The sequence below is a fragment of the Silurus aristotelis genome, assembly GCF_946808225.1.
Source record: "Silurus aristotelis genome assembly, chromosome: 14".
Classification (NCBI taxonomy): domain Eukaryota; kingdom Metazoa; phylum Chordata; class Actinopteri; order Siluriformes; family Siluridae; genus Silurus; species Silurus aristotelis.
Window position 1 is genome coordinate 7,191,512 of NC_139587.1, and position 24,360 is coordinate 7,215,871.

General features: G+C 37.1%; 1 protein-coding gene across 2 annotated transcripts in view; it reads right to left on the reverse strand.

Annotated features, from left to right (window-relative positions):
- Positions 1-6,861: 6,861 nt before the first annotated feature.
- The window catches only part of LOC310737269 (putative C-type lectin domain family 20 member A), a 52,271-nt gene continuing 34,772 nt past the window's right edge, over positions 6,862-24,360 (reverse strand). The window contains exons 1-6 of one of the 2 annotated variants that reach the window (XM_083561511.1): positions 19,454-19,523; positions 19,064-19,110; positions 12,323-12,712; positions 10,880-11,218; positions 10,684-10,781; positions 6,862-7,015 (exon numbers count right to left, since the gene is read on the reverse strand). In XM_083561511.1, the coding sequence (XP_083417637.1) occupies positions 6,902-7,015; positions 10,684-10,781; positions 10,880-11,218; positions 12,323-12,712; positions 19,064-19,097 (975 nt within the window). In that variant the 5' untranslated portion in view covers positions 19,098-19,110; positions 19,454-19,523 and the 3' untranslated portion in view covers positions 6,862-6,901. Of the gene's footprint in view, positions 7,016-10,683; positions 10,782-10,879; positions 11,219-12,322; positions 12,713-19,063; positions 19,111-19,453; positions 19,524-24,360 lie in introns of those variants that run through there. The other variant, XM_083561510.1, reaches the window with a different exon arrangement.

Sequence of the window (24,360 nt, forward strand, 5' to 3'; positions counted from 1 at the left end):
AACCGCAACTGTGCCACCTACATCATCTGGAGCAGTTCAGTATCAATATTTGAAAGAGTATTGTAAGCCAGGCTGAGGGAAGAGGTGACCATCTGTGAGCAACAGTATGGTTTCATGCTGAGGAAGAGCACTACAGATGCATTATTTGCTTTGAGAATGTTGATGTAGAAATATAAAGAAGATCAGAAGAAGTTGCATTGTGTATTTGTGGAGAAAGTGTACGACAGGGTGCAGAGAGAGGAGTTGTGGTATAGTATGAGGAAGTCAGGTGTGGCAGAGAAGTATGTGAGGGTGGTGCAGGACATGAATGAGTACAGTGTGACAGCAGTGAAGTGTGCAGTAGGAACGACAGACTGGTTTAAGGTGGAGGTTGGTGTGCATTAATGATTAGCTCTGAGCCATTTCTTGTTTGCAGTGGTGATGGGCAGGGTGACAGACGAGGTCAGGCAGGAGTCTCTGTAGACTATAGTGTTTGCAGATGATATTGTGATTTGTGGTGAGAGTAGGGAGCAGGTTAAGAAGAGCTTGGAGAGGTGGAGGTAGGTGCTGGAGAGAGGGGGAATGAAAGACAGTAGGAGTAAGACAGAGTACATGTGTGTAAATGAGAGGGAGGGCAGTGAAGGGGTGCGGTTGCAGAAGGTGGTGAAGAGTGACAGGAGTGATTTGAGATAGAAGGGTATCTGTAAGAGTAAAAGGGAAAGTTTATAGGACTGTGGTGAGACCTGCGATGTTGTATGGTTTAGAGACAGTGACATTGAGTAAAAGACAGGAGGTGAAGCTGGAGGTAGCAGAGCTGAAGATGTTGAGATTTCCATTGGGAGTGACGAGGATACACAGGTTTAGAAATGAGCTTATTAGAGAGACAGCGCATGTAGGACGTTTTGGCTACAAAGTAAGAGAGGCCCGATTGAGATGTTTTGGACATTTGCAGAGGAGGGACATGGGGTACATCAATAGGAGAATGCTGAGGATGGAGCCACCAGGAAGAAGTAAAAGAGGAAGATCAATTGATGGCTGCAACATATCATATCATACACTGCACCAGAAAGTATTTAAGGCACTTCACTTTTTCCACAGTTTTTTATGATACAGCTTTATTTTTTTTTTACCTCAGAATTCTACAAACAATACCCCATAACGACAACATGAAGGAAGTTTGTTTTAAATATGCGCAAATTTATTACAAATTAAAAAATATATATCACATGTACTTAAGTATTCACAGCCTTTGCCATGACACTCAAAATTAGGCTCAGTTGCTTCCTTATTACACTGATCATCCTTGAGACATTTCTACAACTTGATTGGAGTCCACCTGCAGTAAATTTAGTTGATTAACATGATTTGCAAAGGCACACACTTGTCTATGTACTGTAAGATCCCACAGTTTACAGTGCATGTCAGAGCACAAACCAAACCATTAAGTTCAACAAATTGTCTGTAGACCCCCAAGACAAAATTGTATCGAAGCACAGATCTGGGGAAGGGTACAGAAGAATTTCTGTAGCTTTGAAGGTCCCAATTAGCTTAGTGGCCCCCATCATCTGTAAATGGAAGAAGTTTGAAACCACCAGGACTCTTCCTAGAGTGGTCGGGAGAGAAGGGCCTTAGTCAGTGAGGCGACCAAGAACACGATGATCACTCTGGAAGAACTCCAGCATTTCTCTGTGGAGAAAGAAGAACCTTCCAAACGAACAACAATCTCTGCCTGAATTTTGCAAAAGGCACCTAAAGGATTCTCAGACCATGAGAAACAAATATTGAATTCTTTGGCCTGAATTCCAAGCGTTTTGGCTGATAGCATCCCTACAGTGAAGCATGGTGGTGGCAGCATCATCCAGTGAGGATGTTTTTCTACTGCAGGAACCTCAAACTGGGGCAACAGTTCATCAAAAAAATTCTTCTCTAAGCACACAGCTAAAATAACAAAGGAGTGGCTTTGGGACAACTCTGTAAATGTCCTTGAGTAGCCCAGCCAAAACCCAGACTTGAAACTGATTGAACATCTCTGGAAAGAACAGAAAATGCCAGCACCTGTATTGTGGAGAGCTGCGGCGCACATGGCAGGGGGGTGGAGCGACACAACGAGGCACAGCTGGAACCGAATGAGGAGAGCTGCGACTCTTCAGTCGACTCCAGGAGGGAGCCAATAAAAACCTCAGGAACTTCCTGTGAACTTCCTTTGCCTCTGGCAGCCGGGAGGGAGAGCCCTCTCCTCGAAGAGCGGAGTCCGCATTCACATACGGCTAGAATAGGAGCAGTTGAATCCCTCGAGAGTCGACTGAGCATGCTCCTCTTACAAGCAAATGGCATAGAGGCTGTGTATGTCCCCCCGTAATGTCAGAAGTTTTGTTTGCTTTTTGCGCTCATGCTTGCACAGATTAACACAAAAAATCGCTTACTTGAACAAACAGAAGCTAGTGTTGGCTCCACCGCATTCTGAATTATACCAACCAACCATGTATAAAAATACATAATTGGTAAGTATCATTCTGATTCATTTTGGAGGCATGTGAAAGAGGCCGAACATTTTTTTGTTTTTTGGCTACCTTGTGATGTAACATAATCCTGCTGTGCCTAGTAGGGAATAAAAATAAGGACTCATCTACAAATTAAATAATAAAAAATGTATTAGGCAAAACATTTAAAATTGCACACTCACCTGTGAAACATATGAAAAAGTGAAATGCCTTCATAATTGACTATTTGCTAGAGAATAAAGGAAAAAATATGTTTAAATATTAATATTATAATATTATTAAGGTTGCCTGGTGGTCTTGTGGTAAGGTGGTCTTGCGGCGCTCTTACCGCTGCGGCCCGTGTTCCATCCCCGGTCAGGGAACTTACCCCAGCCATTAGGGTTGCACAAGCCTTAGTGCCGGTCCCAAGCCGGGATAAATGGGGAGGGTTGCGTTAGGAAGGGCATCCAGCGTAAAAACATGTGCCAAATCAAACATGTGGATGGTCCGCTGTGGCGACCCCTAATGGGAGAAGCCAAAAGAAAGTTTTATTATTATAATATTATTATATTAAATATTAATTATTTATTTTAGGTGACACAGTTATAGCTAAGCTTAGTTTTTGGTATAGTTTACTGTATCTGTATATAAGTGGTGGCTTAAAAAAAAACTGTATTAAATGCTACATAATGCTGGGGAAGTAAAATTTAATAGCAAGTAATAAATACACTTTTCAGTTAGTACAATATTATCTACAACCCACAGGTTAATATAAATGCTTTAAAATAGTTTGTTTAAAATATGGATTACCTTTATTATACATTAATATACGTGTAATTATTTCAGACTTTAGAAAATGACGGTATATCTACATAATGGTGTGTACATGATTTATAGGAAGATTTTTCAATATACAAAAAAATTGTCAAAGCAATTATATTTTGAATCATTGAAACATGTGATCCAATAAATTGAAATTCCACTGTTGCAGTAGCTCTGTGTTTCTTCACTACTAGCAACTGTTTCAACAGAAGGTTTACCTATAGACCAAGCCTTCATGAGTCTAAATCTCTCATGTAAATTAGTTTCAAGTATACAGATTATACAGTTTCTTTACCTGTTTATGACTTGTTTATTAGAATATATCAAGACCAAAAATGTTCAATATACATGCAAATGGAAAGGAAATGCAAATAAATAATATCTATGAGACATAAATCAGCCTTATCTGCTTTTGTACACAGCCTGTCATGAAAGTACTATAAACAATTTGAATACTGGCACATATTTTGCCTTGGAAAACCTTATGTACTCTTTCATACATTCAGTGATAAAGGGCCTGTAATGGGGAGAAAGAAAGTGTGATGACCACAGGAAGCAAAGGTAGGGACAGTAGGAGCAATGACAACATGATTTTTGGACCTGATATGGAATTGAGAAATAGTCATTTGAACTAAACTTAGCCAAACCATATATTACAGAATGGACAACTCTGGAATTTTGGTCTCACACACACACACACACACACCAAATGATTTACTACACACCACTTATAATGCATTATATTTATACATATGTTCATTCTGTTACTCTTCATTTTGTTACAGTTTAATGTATTTGTAGTGTTTTATAAGTCTTGGCTTTCAAAAACAACATCATTAAATGTCACATAATACTCGAGCAAAACGAATTTGAATAGATTTTCTTGCAAGGTTAAAATCAACTTAAAATTTAAGTTAGCTTTTATTTCTTTATTCTATTTACAGAATATAGACACTCATGTTTAAATGGTACTGCTTAATAAAATGATGATGATGTAAATGAAAGCCACTAGTATATAATGTTCACAAGTCCTTACAACCTCTACAATAATGTTCACAATCAAGTATTTTGCCTGAAGTGATCCTTTTCTGTTTTTATCTCTGGATTTGCCTGATTCATCCTGATGCCCTAATACAAGAAAACACTTGTTGCTGTTGAAGATGGCTCCAAGTGGACAGCCAAAAAATTATTTTAGATTACTTAGAAGCCAACAGGAAACTTTTATATGCATATATATTACTTTCTTTCTCTTTTTTAACAGAGCCAGACACTGTTGAAGTTTAGGCTGTTATTAAAAATCCATTTAGCTGATTTGCAATTGATTCCTCTGAACACTGAAAGAGAATAATATTACCCATATAGTGCCTGCAACAAAATGCATCTGAATAAAATAAAATAAAAACATAACAAGAAATTGGTGTGGCATATGAAATAGTGGAGATTGTTGGATATTATGTCAACAAACATCATTCTTTAAGCAGAGCATTAATTCCTCTGTATCACTTTGTTATCTGCCACACTGGTCACAGTAGCCACATCTGTATGAAAGTCAAGTCAAGTCAAGTCAAGTTTATTTGTATAGCGCTTTTCACAACAGACATTGTCTCAAAGCAGCTTTACAGAAAACAACAGTGAAGGTGAATGGTGTGCGTTTGTCCCTGATGAGCAGCCGTGGCGACAGTGGCAAGGAAAAACTCCCTTAGATGATATGAGGAAGAAACCTTGAGAGGAACCAGACTCAAAGGGGAACCCATCCTCATATGGGTGACATCAAAAGTTTGGTCATAAATCTTTCAACAATACAGAACAATTTGTGATCATCATAGATCCAGCATCAGCTTCTCCATGCCAGGGCCTTTAAACACTCGGCATCTACTTCTCCATGATCATCCATAGGTCCATAATCTTCACGAGGTGGGACGTGACTGGAGCTGGCCAAACCTCAGGAAGCCTCGGGATGGGGAGAGAAAGAGAAGCAGTGGAGAGGAATTAGCGTAGCTGCTGTTCATGATATTAACAGCACAAGTTGATAATGTGCATGTGATCAGATGTTCTGGAGCACAAGGTTGTGATGTGATGTGTGTGATGTGTGTTATGTGTAGGCTTTGCTAAAAAGATATGTTTTTAATCTGCACTTAAACTGGGAGAGTGTATCTGAACCCCGAACACTGTCAGGAAGACTATTCCAGAGTTTAGGAGCTAAATGTGAAAATGCTCTACCGCCTTTAGTGGACTTTGCTATTCTAGGAACTACTAGAAGCCCAGAGTTTTGAGATCTCAGGGAGCGTGACGGATTGTAGCGTGTTAAGAGACTGGATAGATACATGGGAGCCAAACCATTTAGTGCTTTATAAGTGAGTAGCAGTAGTTTGTAGTCTATTCGAAACTTAATAGGAAGCCAATGTAGGGACGATAAGATTGGGGTTATATGATCGTATTTTCTTGACCTAGTAAGAACTCTTGCTGCGGCATTCTGAACTAACTGAAGCTTGTTTATTAATGATGCAGGACATCCACCTAGTAATGCATTACAGTAGTCTATTCTAGAGGTCATAAACGCATGGACGAGCTTCTCTGCATTAGATATAGATAACATATTTCTTAGCTTAGAAATATTTCTAAGGTGAAAGAAGGCTGTTTTTGTAACTTGATTGATGTGATTTTTAAAAGATAAGTTGCTGTCTAAAATAACTCCCAGGTCTTTTACCGTTGAACTAGTAGTTACAGAACAACCGTCTAAATGCAGGCTGAGATGCTGGAGCTTCTGTGTACTATTTTTTGGGCCGATGAGCAAAATCTCCGTTTTATCAGAATTTAATAGCAGAAAGTTATGGGTCATCCAATCTCTTATTTCTTCAACACACTCAGTTATGCGAGCTAATTGAGCTGTATCGCCTGGTTTGGATGAAATATATAGCTGGGTATCATCAGCATAACAATGGAAGCTAATTCCATGCCTTCTAATAATATTTCCTAATGGAAGCATGTATATTGTAAAAAGCAGGGGTCCCAGAACTGACCCTTGTGGCACGCCATAATTTACTAGCATTATCCTGGATAGCTCTCCATTTAAATCTACGAAATGGTAACGATTGGACAGGTAGGATTTAAACCAGCTTAATGCCTGTCCCTGAATACCGATGTAATGAAACTCTCAGCAATAAGCCTGAGCTCCATTCCACCTCAATGGGGAAGTGACATTAACATTTGTCAGTGTCACTGTTTTAAGGGGTGAAATAATGAGTATGATTATTAGAGCATCACATTAATAATAATATCAGTTACCCATAACATTTTCTAATTACACTAAATATATTTTACATATACAGGTTTAATTTTTACTATACACATTTAATATTCACATTACATGTCAGCAAAACTTGGCACTTATTAAATTTACATAAAGGGCCTCAAAAGTACAATCAATTTAGTAAAACTACACATAATCAAGAATAACAAATGAAGATTGATATAACCAGATGAGATTTTACTTTCTTACACAAAGTATTTGAATTGATTTTCTTACAAACAACAAGCATCTCTACTACTATACTACACTATACTATATACACAATTAAGGCATGTAATTGAAATTAAACATGAACAAAGGGACCAAGCATTTACAGTTCATTTTTTTCCTTATTAAAAAAAAAAAAAACTTGTCCATCTGACTGCACTCTCCAGGTCACTGTGGTGTTCTCCAGCATGCCATTTTTATCCAGCTTCATCTTGATCTGAAACCAAAACAGGATTTTTAAGCTTATTTCTTTTTGTGGCTATATATACTATATTTCCAAAAGTATTGGGTCACCTAGTCATAAGTATGGTATGCAATTTTTTGAGCATTGCATTCCACATTTAGTCCCAATTTGCTCTTATAATTCCCTCCACTCTTCTGGGAAGCTGTTCCGCTAGATTTTGAAGTGTGCTTATAGATATTTATGTTCTTCAACCACAAGGGTTTTAAGAAAGGCAGGTACTGATGTAGGTGGACCTGCCTGGAGTGCGGTCAGCGTTCGAATTCATCCCAAAGGTGTTCAGTAGGGATGAGATCAGAGCTCTATAACAGGCCACCCAGGATCTTCTTCTCCAAAGCATGTAAACCACATCTTCAAGGAGCTCACTTTGTGTACAGGGGCATTACCATGCTGGAACAGGTTTGGGTTTCCAAGTTAAAGTGAATGCAAAATGTTATTATACCGCATCTAAAGACTGTTCAATTGAGTGTCTCCAGCTTTATGGTAAAAGTTTGGAAAAGAACCACATTGAGCAGGAAAGGTGAACTTTTGGAACTATAGTGTGTGTATATATATATATATATATATATATATATATATATATATATATATATATATATATATATATATATATATATATATACAGTACAGACCAAAAGTTTGGACACACCTTCTCATTCAAAGAGTTTTCTTTATTTTCATGACTATGTAAATTGTAGAGTCACACTGAAGGCATCAAGGGCTATTTGACCAAGAAGGAGAGTGATGGGGTGCTGCGCCAGATGACCTGGCCTCCACAGTCACCGGACCTGAACCCAATCGAGATGGTTTAGGGGTGAGCTGGACCGCAGAGTGAAGGCAAAAGGGCCAACAAGTGCCAAGCATCTCTCGGGGAACTCCTTCAAGACTGTTGGAAGACCATTTCAGGTGACTACCTCTTGAAGCTCATCAAGAGAATGCCAAGAGTGTGCAAAGCAGTAATCAAAGCAAAAGGTGGCTACTTTGAAGAACCTACAATATGACATTTTTCAGTTGTTTCACACTTTTTTGTTATGTATATAATTCCATATATAATTCCACATGTGTTCATTCATAGTTTTGATGCCTTCAGTGTGAATCTACAATTTTCATAGTCATGAAAATTAAGAAAACTCTTTGAATGAGAAGGTGTGTCCAAACTTTTGATCTGTACTGTATATACAGTGAAGAAAATAAGTATTTGAACACCCTGCTATTTTGCAAGTTCTCTCACTTAGAAATCATGGAGGGGTCTGAAATTGTCATCGTAGGTGCATGTCCACTGTGAGAGACATAATCTAAAAAAAAAATCCAGAAATCACAATATATGATTTTTAAACTATTTATTTGTATGATACATCTGCAAATAAGTATTTGAACACCTGTCTATCAGCTAGAATTCTGACCCTCAAAGACCTGTTAGTCTGCCTTTAAAATGTCCACCTCCACTACATTTATTATCCTAAATTACATGCACCTGTTTGAGGTCGTTAGCTGCATAAAGACACCTTTCCACCCCATACAAGCAGTAAGAATCCAACTACTAACATGGCCAAGACCAAAGAGCTGTCGAAAGACACTAGAGACAAAATTGTACACTTCCACAAGGCTGGAAAGGGCTACAGGGAAATTGCCAAGCAGCTTGGTGAAAAAGGTCCACTGTTGGAGCAATCATTAGAAAAAAGAAAAAGCTAAACATGACTGTCAATCTCCCTCGGACTGGGGCTCCATGCAAGATCTCACCTCGTGGGGTCTCAATGATCCTAAGGAAGGTGAGAAATCAGCCCAGAACTACACGGAAGGAGCTGTTTAATGACCTGAAAAGAGCTGGGACCACTGTTTCCAAGGTTACTGTTGGTAATACACTAAGACGTCATGGTTTGAAATCATGCATGGCACGGAAGGTTCCCCTGCTTAAACCAGCACATATCCAGGCACGTCTTAAGTTTGCCAATGACCATTTGGATGATCCAGAGGAGTCATGGGAGAAAGTCATGTGGTCAGATGAGACCAAAATAGAACTTTTGGGTCATAATTCCACTAAACGTGTTTGGAGGAAGAAGTATGATGAGTACCATCCCAAGAACACCATCCCTACTGTGAAGCATGGTGGTGGTAGCATCATGCTTTGGGGGTGTTTTTCTGCACATGGGACAGGGCGACTGCACTGTATTAAGGAGAGGATGACCGGGGCCATGTATTGCTAGATTTTGGGGAACAACCTCCTTCCCTCAGTTAGACCATTGAAGATGGGTCGAGGCTGGGTCTTCCAACATGACAATGACCCAAAGCACACAGCCAGGATAACCAAGGAGTTGCTCTGTAAGAAGCATATCAAGGTTCTGGTGTGGCCCAGCCAGTCTCCAGACCTAAACCCAATAGAGAATCTTTGGAGGGAGCTCAAACTCCGTGTTTCTCAGCGACAGGCCAGAAACCTGACTGATCTAGAGAAGATCTGTGTGGAGAAGTGGGCAAAAATCCCTCCTGTAGTGTGTGCAAACCTGGTGAAAAACTACAGGAAATGTTTGACCTCTGTAATTGCAAACAAAGGCTACTGTACCAAATATTAACATTGACTTTCTCATGTGTTCAAATACTTATTTGCAGCTGTATCATATAAATAAATAGTTAAAAAATCATACATTGTGATTTCTGGATTTTTTTTTAGATTATGTCTCTCACAGTGGACATGCACCTACGATGACCATTTCAGACCCCTCCATGATTTCTAAGTGGGAGAACTTGCAAAATAGCAGGGTGTTCAAATACTTATTTTCCTCACTGTATATAAATATATATATATATATATATATATATATATATATATATATATATATATATATATATATATATATATATATATATATATATATATATATATATGAGAAAACAAGAAAGAAAAATATATATATCAAGGACTTTTGTGTTTTTCCCACCGTGTCTGATAATATTACATGGGCGATGTCTACATGGCTTAGAGACAGACAGACAGACAGACAGACAGACAGACAGACTGACTGACTGACTGACTGACTGACTGACTGACTGACTGACAGACAGACAGACAGACAGACAGACAGACAGACAGACAGACAGACAGACAGACAGACAGACAGATAGATAGATAGATAGATAGATAGATAGATAGATAGATACTTTATTCATTCCAATGGGAATTTGCTGAATTTAAATGTATATTGTTTCACCTGACCCTTCTCCTTTCATTTCTGCCACTGATGCTTGATTCAGCTTTATGGAATTTAAATGTATCTGTTTCAAGTTTTTTTTTTGTTTTAAGGGAAATTAGATTTTCATTTGATTGATTTGATATTTTATTATTGTGATTTTGGATCAGTGTGCTCATCACTGCAAGGTCATATGAGCAACCATCAATCAATAACAGATAAATCTTTTGAATTACACAATTAACAAATATTAATAAAACGCAGTTAATGTCGCTGTTTGTTGGTCTACTTTCATTTCCTGCAATGAAAACTCTAAAATTTATATTTTTCTTTCTTAGAAAGCACCTTTTACAAAATCTTTGTAACTAAAATAATTTTTTAACATGTGCTAATATTTACTATACTACATTAGACCAGGAAAAGGGTGTGCACACTGTAATTTTGGTGCATCATGTGACTCACCAGCTCTGAAATGGCCGACTGCATGTCAGATTTAGTCACACTCTCATCAGTAGACTTTACTTTCAGTTTCACTGTTTGCTGTTTCCGCAGTAGATGAGCTAGAACACACACACACACATACAGACACCAAGAAACAATGATAGGTCAGTCATATGGTTAGGTAAAATACCTCCAACCCCCCCCACCCCCAACTCACTGGTGTGGCAGATGAAATAGTGGAGCTGGTTGCATTTTACGTCATTGAACCATCCATTATTAAGCACAGCACAGTTTTCATTTTGATAATAATTATCAGGTTGTCCAGCAAGCCACATGAGGTTCGATGTGTTTGTCCCGTCTGACCACTTCCAGCTGTCCCTGTATAGGCCAATCCAAGATTGTCCCTGCACATATGCAATGCTCTGCATCCTGTTATTTTCCTCTGTGTTGCTGAGAAAAGCCAAATCTGTATAAAATTCTTGGCAGTAAGCGTGAGCGTCACTCCAGTTCATTGCAGAAGTGACACCAACATATCTGCCAGCAGCACTATTATTAGCTGTAAAATAACAATAGGTGTGATTACTATATTTAAAAATATCCCCTCAGAAATAAAGATTTAACTTGTAAAATGTGATGACCATAATGTATGCATGTTTTGTACTTTTAAGATATCCCTCCCAAAGGGAAAGCACTGTACCAGTCTTATTGTCCATTAAAGCTTATAAAAGTAAATAAAATCTATTTCCAAATAAAAATACACATATTTTCAGTGGTGACAATATCTGCGGGATTCCTGCTAGATCTCTAGGCTTTAGCTTTTCTTTCCCTGTGCTTCCAGTTTTTCCCACGAGATGTCGCTATTTGGCCCCTGTGACCCTAATAATTTCCTTTTTGTTTTCACTTGAGTTTGTTGAATGTTTGTTGTTGTTGTTTGGTTTGTTTGTTGTTTGTCTTTCTGATTCACTTGCCTTTTCTCGTGTTGCCAGTAAGTCTTTGTATTGTAGTTTGACAATTACAAAACATTTCCTTCATGGTACACCAAAATAGAAAAGTACAGTTACAGCATTAGCAGTAATAACACTACCTTTATTTCTGTTTGTCAACCTCAAATTATTTATTGTGGTGAAAAAATACACACACATATATATATATATATATATATATATATATATATATATATATATATATATATATATATATATATATATTTTTTTTTTTTTTTTTTTGTATGGTCAGTTTTAGTTTCTGTAATATTATGTGGATCTTTTAATTTCATCTCTTATGACAAGCGCTTTGAGAAACTTTTTTTAAAGGTGCTATACAAAGTAATGTTTATTATTATTATTATTATTATTATTATTATTATTATTATTATTATTATTATTATTATTATATGTGTGTTAGTTGTACTTTGAAGGTCACCTTCTAAAGACTAAACAGACATTAAACCATGAGCTTAATAATGTGCTTAATTTAAAGTAAAAACTGCACCAAACAAGCTGTCAACATCATTAATAGAGTAATGGAATAAATTCTGCTACACAAGCAAGCAAATGTCAATAAAGACAATTTTTTATATATATATATATATATATATATATATATATATATATATATATATATATATATATATATATATATATATAACCTTTTAACTCACCATTGAAGCATATGAAGGGAAAAAGGAGTGTGCAAGTGTAATCCCACCAGTATCCAAGTGGACCTGATAGACAACATGCTTGATTCCCACCCAAATTATCAGGCTGTCCAGTGTTCCAGTGTGAGAATGTATTTTTCATTGGAATACCATTAAAGGCCCAGCGCCAACTGTCGATATCATTGTACAAGCCGACCCAGGCAACATCATTTAGGCCTTGTGCTGCCAATTCTTTCTGTAGTATTAACCAATCAAGGTCAGTTTCTACTGTAGCCAGGTCATCATATGTTTCCCTGCAGTAATTCTGTGCAGTTTGCCATGTCACCTTTGTTTTGATCAGATAATACTTATGAACAAATATTTGCATAAAAGACAAGATGACTGGGACAACACCTGCAGAAAAGAAGTGCTTTTATGAGTAACACTGCTGATACATTTTCTATATTGATATTATATTTAAAAGAAAAAAAAAGAAAGCTCCCAGGAAAGTATTCCCCCTATTGCTGAAAGAAAGTAAATTCTTGCAATGTGCTTTGATAGGGAGGGCTGGACATTCACAATTTACAGCATTTAGACACCCTTATAGAGGCAATTTGCAGAATTTTTTTGTAATTTCTTCTCTCAAACACATGTAGGTCATATCAATTTATGCTAAAGGTTCAAAGGGAGTGCAGTACCAGATTGGTTATCGAAATCCATTATTTCCCTCAATTTAAAACACAACAACTTGAATGTTCACCATATTCACTCTGGTGATGCCTAATATTTTTCAGGATATAATACAGAGAGTGTTAGGCATCACCAGAGTGCACATGGTCATTGCATGTTAAATAGAGGAAGGAAACGGATTTCGATAACCTGTAATAGTGCCTTATCAAATTTAGTGACCCTGCTGTAAGTTTGTTACTGTTCAAATGACACCCAAATATTTTTCAGTATATAATACAGAAAGTGTGAGGCATCACCAGAGTGAATATGGAAAACATTTAGGTCATTACATGTGAAATAGAGGGAGGAAATGGATTTTGATAACCTGTTGTAGCGAATTTAGCTCGTAAAAAAAGGAAATATTTATGAGTAATTATAACGGGTTATAAGTACTCCTAAATATTTAAATTAAGTTGTTAAATTGACGGCAATGGAATTACCGTTATAATTATTTGGTCTGTTCTTCAACAAACAGACAGTATAATATTTGATTAATTCTATAAAATTGTATCTCATTCTGGATCTCTCTCACATGCTGTCTCAGGGACGACAGGCTTACAGAGTTTATGCTGGACAGGCTCAGGTTAAAAAGGGTGCCCCCCTAGACCAGTTCCCAGCAAGGCCCCCAGGAACCGTGTATCACGTCAGTTGTGTCCATTAAGCTCTGCCTGAGTGACAGTCATCTTCTGCAATTAAGTGAGCATGTTTTTTATTTCGGCCTCTGCATGAGCAAGTGCATTCTCAATCCATCGGTCCCCTGCCCAACTGTAGTGTGCGGCCGTCTGCGGATACTGAGTTCTGTAAACATTTCGGGGGTCAAGTCGAACATACACTGCCTGGGCATGAGTCCTGCAGTTGGTGATAAGAAGTCCCGGTTGGTCCTTCAATACGATGCCTGATGTTGGACCCGGTGATGTGATGTCATTTTGCGGCTGTCCTCTAGTTACTTGAAAACACAGGAGGGAGAGCCACAGCAGCATCCTGTTACAGAGAAGGAGAAAAGCAGCAGGTCAGTGGTGGAAATTCTTGATTGGTCAGGACACGTTTTTCATCATGGAATTAGTAGTATCCTAATTTGCAATTTCCCTGCTCATGGCCGTGTGTCTCTTGATCTGATTGCGATGGACCCATTTGAAAACGGAGGTGTTGCTGGGCAAATGCAAAGGTGGATCTTAGGTGCCTGTACAGTTCCTCGAGGTATTGATGGGTGGTATAGGCTGTGATAAGGTTGGTTAATTAGTTTGAAAGGAGAGACACCGGTTGACTCCTGTGGTGTTGCCATGATGGCCATGAGCACCAGGGGAAGTTTCACATCCCAGTCCTTATGATTGGCAGACACATATTTCCTTAACATGCTGACCACCGTCCGATTGGTTCATTCCACTTGACCCGAGGAGATAGGGTGGTGACTGATGTGAAGTATTGCTTGCACCCCAGTAGCTTCCAAATCTGCTGCATGACCTCGGCCGTGAAGTGGGTGCCTCTGTCGGAATTGACTCTTAGTGGTAGCCCAAACCGGGAAAAAATACAATTTATCAGAAGGTAGGCAGTGGTTTGTGCAGTATCGTTGGGTGCTGGGAGGCACTCCACCCACTTGGTGAACTGACACATGACTGTGATGAAATATTTGTTGCCCCTTTGTTGACCTGGGAAGGGGTCCTCCCCAGTCGATTTGGAGGTCTAACCAAGGAAATGTGACTCCTCTGCGTTGCAGTGGGGCTCTGTAGTTTGGGTTTGCTGGTTGGAATTGACAGCAAATAAGGCATCTTTTGACATACTCTGTCACATCTTGCTGCATGCCGGGCAAGTATACCACTTGTTTTTGTGTCTCATAAGTGGCTCTTTTGCCATGGTGTCCGGCACATGGTGCATCGTGGGCATACATTAACATGACCCCCCCTTTGGCACTGTGGCACCACAAGTTTTGGCGCAGTTTGGTCATCAGGGGCATACCATAAAATGCCGTCTATTACAGGCAGCATGGGTTTGACATTGTGTAGCCATTTGAGGGCTGGGGTAGATTAACAGCTGAGATAGGGTGGTCGCAGGGGTCAGAGAGGTGCTGAAGGATGGTCTGTATAGTGGCGTCAGACGCCTGCATGTTGGCGATGTCGTTTGTGGAGATTCGTGAAGCAAGGACAAGTGGCTGTGAGGTGGGGAGTGTGGTTGATTGAGTTCGGTAGTTGCGGATTATGGCTGTGACAATAGGTTTGTGTGGTCGGGTTGGTGGCGACCACAACTCGCATTGTAAGGCACCTGCCTTGGCGAGGGCATCTGTTTAATCATTAAGGTCTTTGTCTGTGCCTGGTTGCTCTTAGTGCCCTTTCACCTTCTGCCAGTAGATGATCATATCGTGCTTGTTTGTGATGTCCTCACATGCCTGGAACAAGTGTTGGTGTTTAACTGGTTTGTTGAAGCCGTTTTTCTTCCAGCCTGGGAGGTGGCAAGTAAAGCTAAGTCTGGCCTAGTTGGAGTCTGTGCAAATGAGCAGGTCTCTGATGTTGTGGGCCGATGCTATTTGTAGGGCTATGAGGACAGCTGCTATCTCTGCATATTGTGAGGACCAGTGTTGGGCAGTAACACGTTACCGGCAACGCGCTGTGGGCGTGTCTCCGTTTATTCAGGTCTGTGCGGCAGTAATGGCAAGTCGAGGCGAGAGCAAGACGAATTTCTCAAAGTGGAAATATGTTAATTATTTCACTTTAGTTAAGTATAAAGACAAAAACTTTTAAGGCAAATGTAAGCTGTGTCTTTCTGGTTCGAAGCTCGTATCTACTGCAAAAAACAGCAACTCCAATCTGTCGAAGCTCCTCCAGGACCTCCATACCTAAGGAGCTAGAAGCTAGAAGCTAACCCGGTGTTCTGTTCTACATTGTTGATAGTTTTCATACTTCAGCTGTGAAAGGAACATTTTTAAGAGCTCAACACAACAGCAGAAGCCACTTTAGTTTTTGATTGTGAATATATTATTCAGCTTGTTTTGTTATTTATTTCAGAAATCCTTGTGATATATTCAGTTTGTGCTGGTCTGACTTTAATAAAATAGTGTTTAAAAATGACTTTGTGTATAAGTCAGTTTTGTGTTTGTAGACCATAACACATAAAAGGGCATTAATGCGAACGTTAAAGTTAAAGTTACTTTTAACAGTAACGCATTACTTTTTGGTGTAAGTAATCAACAAAGTAACTAAGTTACTTTTTGAATGAAGTAACAAGTAACTGTAACTAGTTACTATTTTTTAGCTAGCACAACACTGGTGAGGACTGGGGACCCAGCTTGAAGTGTTGTGGTTGGCATGGTTTGTTGTTCATCCAGATAACACCTGCACCCGCTTTTAGGTTACCCTCGTGATTATAGGAGCATTCATCGACGTAGGCTGTGAGCATGCCTTGGCACACGTGGACTTTAAAGCACTTGTGACAGGTGGGTGGCTGCGGTTGGGGCCTTTACATATCTGCAGTCACAGTTGGTGTGTCGTCCAACAGCTTTGAAATGCTGCCAGGCCATTGCCCAGTGCTGACTTGTGGTTTTGGGCATATCGTGCATCCATGTTGAGCCCTTGGAGGGCCATTAGCCATGTGGCGAGGCGGGCATTGGTGACCGCACCATCGCGGATGCGTTGGCTGTTGAGAAATGTGACAGGCTGGTGACAGGTTTCTATGATAACTTTCTGGGCTCCGATATAGTTATAGAATCTCTGGATGGCCCATACAGTAAAGAGCAGGGCTTTCTCACAGTCCGAGTATTTGTATTCTTTTTCTGGAACCCAGGGGCTCATACCTGCACTAGCATGAATATGACCCTGTGCACAAATCAAGCTCAATGAAGGCATGATTTGCCAATGTTGTAAACGAAGTCCCAAAGCTGTGAAAGAACCCTACTAGACACAGCTTAGGAAGAACTGGAACACTGACTGCACTCCAGATTTCCTCACTTGTCATTAGTGCCTGAAATCACTAAATTTTTTATCCCTGAATGAATACAGACCCCTAAATCCACACTTTAAAATCTAGTGGAAAGACTTCCCAAAAGAGTGAAGGCAATTTTAATAGTGATCATTTGGGTCTAAGTGGATGTGGCTTCTGGAAAGGGTTCAATAATATTAGAGATTAAAAGAAAAATCCCAAATCATTTAAAATGTACGTTCTTTGGCCAGTTACCAGCGCAACAATAAACAGGTAGTAGTAATGGCTACTTTTTACTTAAGTACATGTCAGAGCCCAAACTTCTTTACTTTAACTTGAGTAAAAAAAGTATAGTCAGTACTTCATCTTCTACCAGATTATTTTAAAATATGAGTACCTGAACTTCTACTTAAGTGAAGGATGTGTTTACTTTTGCCACCTCTGTTGGGGACACGGGAGTTTCTATTCTCTAAGCGCATGCACTTTGTTTTGTCACTGTGGAGTAATTTTCATGTTTTGGGGAGTGGTTCTTTACACCCTTCACAATGATGAGTCAATGTCAGTGACGAGAGTCATTTGCAAATTTAGCAAACATATTTTTAACACGAGTGTACATGTTTTCGCTGAGTAAAATGATGGCAGAACTACTGATATAATAAATGTTATGGCAATGTAATTATTTAAAGAGTTTGTTTCACACAAGTCTAATTGGAAGATATCGTCAATCTATTCATTATAAAAGGTGACAAATTCACCAACAGTCAGAGAGGACAATGTCATGTCATGTCATGTCATTTTCTCCCGCTTATCCGTAATTCGGGTCGCGGGGGCAGCAGTCTAAGCAGACGCCCGCCTTCGACTGCTGCCCAATCCTCACAGCACCGTCCCTTACGGTCCCTCCTGCAGGTGGTGAGCCCACGGGAAGGGAGGACAATGTAAAAATATTAAAAAAGAAATGTTGTGGAGGTTGTGTGGATTGGGGAGGGTGTGGTAAAACAAGCCAATTATTATTTATATTTAATTTTATATAATTTTATTTAATTTTATTGATCTGGTCCTCAAGATAAGGGAAAATAAGGCAGAAGTACAATAAGAGAAGTACACTGTGGCTACTTACTCCATACGAGAAATAATATATGTTTGAAAACATTTTTAACGTTTGCATTGAAAACGCAAAAAAAAATCCACAGTGCTTACATTCGCTAACCAGGAAGTAGCTACTGGCTAACGATAGTGCTGTGTATTTTTTAGTGTTTTATGTACAGCTTCAAGAATTTCTCTTAAAAGAAGAAAATCCGAACAATTCTGCATATCGGGAGAGTGAATGAATGAAGAATGGAAGGATTGAAGACATTTGTTAAAATATGCTGAAATAAGTAGAACAGTTAAGTAGATCATATCTTTAGAAAATGTAATATTAAATATAAAACACACACACACCTGTATTACCAAAACAAGGTCTAACAAATGTAAATTATTTAATTACATTTTTCTATTTATCTTCTATTTACAGGTTTTTAAAGTAAGTTGATGCTTTGGAATTTCTCCAATGGGCTTCTCATTTTCACAGTCTGCCAGAAATGATGGGTGGGTCCAAGATGTATGATCATATGACAATGTAAGTATATGGATGCCTATTTTAGAGTGCATTTTAGATACTGCACATTTATTAATTATTTATTAATACTGCACATTTTAGAGTGGCCTTTTATTGTGGCCAGCCTAAGGCACACCTGTGCAAGAATCATGCTGTCTAATCAGCATCTTGATATGCCACACCTGCGAGGTGGATGGATTACCTTTGAAAAGGAGAAGTGCTCACTAACACAGATATAGACAGATTTGTGAACAATATTTGAGAGAAATAGGCCTTTTGTACATAGAAAAAGTTTTAGATCTTTAAGTTCAGCTCATGAAACATGGGGGCAAAAACAAAAGTGTTGCATTTATAATTTTGTTGAGTATATATGTATCATAAATCAAGTGCATCTTTGTCAATAGGTGGGAGTCATAGCATTATCACCACCCCAAGAAAAGCAAAGCAAACTATTTAGTTAAAAAAATTATTAGAAATTATAGAAATTATTGATAAAAAAGATTGCAAGGCAAATATTTATAAAACACACTCACCTATGAAACATAGGAGAAAGAGATATGCCTTCATAATGCACTAGTTGCTAAGGGTAAGAAAAAAAATATGTTTAGGTGCTTAGTTCAGTTTACTGAATAGGTGCTTAGCATTACTGCTTCAGGTGATTTATGTGCATTTTCAGTTTACTGTATTTGCTTCTAACTTTTTTATATACTACAAAAATTTAATTGAGTTTCACTTGAATCAGTTACAAAACACTTGTTAGGATAATCAACATAGTTTAAACTTTTAAACTGTCTGTTTAAACTATGAAGAAAGGATATGGTATTAGGAACATTAGAAAATAATTCCAAGCATGCGTCATTTTTCAATATTCAAATAAATGCTTAAAGCAATGATAAAGGTTCTAATGAAACATTGAAACATACCTGTCAGTACCTGTCCACAGTTACGTGTGTTTTCTGTGTTTCTTTGCCAGCATTTGTGTTTCTATATCAGGTTTTCCTGGAGACCAAACCCTTAGGATGCTAAATCTTTTATGTAAATCAGTTTCAAGTATCCAAAGAATTTACAGTTTTGAGCAGCAAGAAAATATCCACAGATGCTTGTTTATATTTTCTTCTTTTACAAGACACAATTCTGCATAAATTTACAAAACAGTAAATAATAGTGTATATGCCTGTGCATGCTTTTAACTTTAACGTATTTATTTGGAATATCATTTCAAGACTGAAAATGTTAAACATGCACAATGCAGATTAACTGAGAACATTTAAATTTTAATTCTGCTAATAATAAAAACAGTTCCCAGAAAAGAAGTGCAAAAAATGTATAATAGAAGATGTATGAGACATAAACAGGTCCTACTTGCACTTGTACACCACCTGTCATTGAAGTAATATAAACAAACAGATTCAAACTATTTAAATAGATTTTCTTACCAAAGAAAAACAAACAACGAATTGGTTTGCTTAATGCAAGCTCACGATCAAGTTCAAGGTATACTGTGGTTTTTTAACTCTTTCAAAGTATATAGAATACAAAAACTAAGTGGAAGTGCACATATAAAACATCATGCATCCACCAAATAGAGTCAATTTGTAAGAAACAATATAATGAGACAGTTGTATATTGTTTATTCATCTTTAATAAAATCCATCACAACTGCTGACCAGTTGCAAAGTGTCCTTCCACTTTCTGCACGTGCCTGATTCATTCTGATGCCCTGATAGAGTTCTCATCAACTTGAAACTGCTTGTTGCTTTTGATGATGGCTCCACATGGGCAGCCTGAAAAAATAATTTGATATTACTGTGGATGGTAACTACTTAGGAACCAGGAGAGAATGGTTTATGACTGCAATGGCAACACGATTTTGCACACAAGTCACCATTAGAAAACAGTTGATAATTTCAACAATAATGAAAACAAAAGAATGGACTTTACATGTCACATAGTTCAAGATAGGTATCATATCATCTCAAGGAGTTTTTCTTAACAAAGTTGCCTCTGGCTTGCTCAGAATCAATTTATATAATGAATCTTATAGATGCAAATTTATAAATGTTAAATTTATATAAAAAAAAAATATCTATCTGTTAATTTCTGTAAAGCTTTCTGACCATGTCCATTGTTAAAATGCTATACAAAAGAAGATTAATTGAAAATAAAGAAAGAAAGTTTTTTTCCAGAAATATCCCAAATGACGAGAGTTAGAAAATTTCAAATAATGACATCATTACATAACCTTGGTTTATGCAAAGATAGAATTAAGCAAATCTTAATGTAAATGCATTAAAATGACTGGACCAACAGGTAGCTAAACTAACACATCTTACACGTGGTTTAAAAAATAAATAAATGGATAAATAAAAAAGTAAATTGTATTGCTATTTTTGCAATATAATATATCGGATACTGTATATTCTCTCTCTCTCTCTCCCTCTCTCACTCTCTCTCTCTCTCTCTCTCTCTCTCATTCTCTCTTTCAGTCTCTCTCACTCACTCTCAAATATGCTATTATATGATACACATTTTAAAATCTATAGAGTGTTATTGGATAATGATTTTATGTAAATTTGGGGTCATTATTTTTTTATGGGTCTTATTATGGAGCTCTTTCAAATTAATTGGGGAAGCTCATAAGCATTATTTTAAAAGTGCACTACTATTCAAAGGCGAACTTATTGCCACACTTTACTTTTTCTCTTTCTTTTTGTCATGACTTACTATAGATTCGTTTCCTGTGTTTTCCACTTGCGCTTCCAGTTTCTTGTGTGTGTGTGTGTGTGTGAGTGTTTGTGTGTGGGTGGGTGGCTGATCAGGGCTATTCAATCCAATCTTACTAAATCAGCAGCGCACATGCCTCATCAGAAATGGCATACAAAAGCCCGGAATTCGACTGTCACTCCTGACCAGGTCAGCTAAACACAGTCTCCCTTCATTCCTGCACCTCTTAATTTGAATAAAGCCTGTGTTACTTCCATAAATACTAATAAAAACACATTACAGAACAGGCCAGCCAATATTTAGACAACAGATTCAGATCCCCAGCCCTCTGCTGTCTCTAGCTATGGCCCCCTCCTTGTCTTTGTGGTTAATTAATGTGTCATGGCAGAGCAAATCATCACCCTCAACCAAAAAGCTAAGCCAGAGTGTTTTAGGATCAGTTACACAAATCAAATCAGATTACAGGTACATTTATATTTACCAATTTACATTTAAATTAGCATATATATATATATAAATATATATAACATTTTAATTTAACATTTGTATTGTTTGGTCAAACTTTATACAGAAAGTTAAACCTTAAAACTTTTAAAAATAAAAAATATTTAATTTTTTTATATAAAAAAAATATTTTTTTTTATTTAATACTCACTTTTAATTCTGTCTGAAGAGCCTGAAATGTGTTAAACATTTTACATTCGGAAAACATTTACATATTTATGCCTTTATTTCAAAATGACATTTACAACATTAAGCATTTAGTAAATTTGTGCTGAGGTTTTGTGGTGATGCAATGATTTTCTTTTTCATGAGAACTGCACACCAAATATTTTGCTCATCAAAGCTCAAATGTCAGTGCAGAAGAAATGCTGGAATATTTTCACTTCATTCCAAATAAACATTCAAAATTGCTCCTTAAACAAGCACTAATAAATGACAAAGAATCATAATTAAAATTATATATGTGTATATAAATAAAACCTCCCTGAGATGGTATGAGAAAGAAACCGTTTAAATGCTGAACTGTTCATGCCAACTAAGCCATTGCAGTAGACTGTTATATATATTATATTTATTTTATTTCATTCTTATTTCATGTGTCTGTATATATATATATATATATATATATATATATATATATATATATATATATATATATATATATATATATATATATATATATATATATACATATATATATATATATATATATATATATATATATATATATATATATATATATATGTATATATATATCACTTCACACAACGTGTAAATAAATTCTGTTTCACTAATTATTAAAAATAATGTTTAAATACACAATTTTGCCAATAATAGAATAAGTGCTGAAGTGTTGAATCTGACTAGCTCGGTGAATACCTGTAACGTATTCAATAGCAATTTCTATATAGATGTTAAAAACATATACATAATACCCTGTTAGCAAAAATGCATTCACCTTTACATTATCCGTTTTGTAGAGCTAAAGATAACATGCATTCAGCAAATGTATGAAAGCAATACATGATAAAACATGACTGTTTCATATAATATGTTAATCTTTAATCCATCACAAAAAATGAACTGCTGAGCAAATACACAGTTTAAATACACAAACGACTGATGTGCTTGAACATTTATATTTAAATGATACTGTAAAAACAAATGATGATAACATGAAAGGTTAGATGTGAATGCAAGGCTCTAGTGCACAATGTTCACAAGTCCTTACAACCACTAATATAATGTTCACAATCAAGTCATATTTTACCTGAAGTGATCTTTTTCTCTTTTAATCTTTGGATTTGCCTGGTTTATCCTGGTGCCCTGATACAGTTCTTATCAACAGGAAAACACATGTTGCTGTTGAAGATGGCTCCAAATGGACAGCCAAAAAAAAAAGATTTTAGATTACTTAGAAGCCAACAGGAAACTTTTTTATGCATTTAATATGAGCAGTTCTTCTACAGTGGCTTATGACTGCTATGGAAAATTTTGCACTTAATTCTTATCAGTGAACAGTTAATAATTTAAACAATGAAGAAACCAGAATGGATATTTGGTGTCACCTAGTTCAGGATGTCACTCAAAATCCTGAATAATGACATTACATGGCCTTGGACAACAAAGTGATAGAAGTAAGCAAATATTATTGCAAATGCAATAAAAATCACTGGACAAAAAGTGTAAGTGGGCATAAACAATAAACAAGGAAAAATATGTATCAATAAATTCAGAAAATTCATCATTCTGAAAAAATCTCTCTCTCGCTCTCTCTCTCTCTCTCTCTCTCTCTCTCTCTCTCTCTCTCTCTCTCTCTCTCTCTCACACACACACACTCACACACACACACACACACAAATTGAGTGTATAAATGTGTATATAATCAAGAGCATTCACAGAGTAACACAGGGCAGCTGGTTACACACTCAGGGTTTGCTCTAGATATTTTACTTTTTCTTTCTTTCTGTTTAAACAGATTCAGACACTGTTGCAATTCAGGCTGTTATTAAAAATCTATTCAGCACAGGCAAAACTCGCTGATTTGCAATTGCTTCCTCTGAACACTAGATAGAACTGAAATAATTTCACCCATATAGTGCCTGTTACAAAAAGCATCGGAATAAAATAAAAAAGAAACGACACAAAAAATTGTTGTGGCATATGAAATAGTGAAGATTGTTGGCTATTATGTCAACAAACGTCATTCTTTAAGCAGAGCATCATTTTCCTCTTGTTTAAGAAGCAACCTGATAGTGTAATGCATTCCCTGTATAAAACTGGATGAATGCTCTGTATCACTTTGTTATCTGCCACACTGCCACCTCTGTATGAAACTCTACTTTACTTTCTTACACAAAGTATTTGAATTGATTTTCTTAACAAACAACAAGCATCTCTACTAAATCACTGTCTCTACAACTATACTATATACACAATTAGGTCATGTAACTGAAATTAAAAATGAACAATGGGACCAAGCATTTACAGTTCATTTTTTCCCTTTTTTTTGTGAAAGACTTGTCCATCTGACTGCACTCTCCAGGTTACTTTACTCATCCCAATTGGAAACTGTTAAATTAACGTATAGATTTTTTCGCAG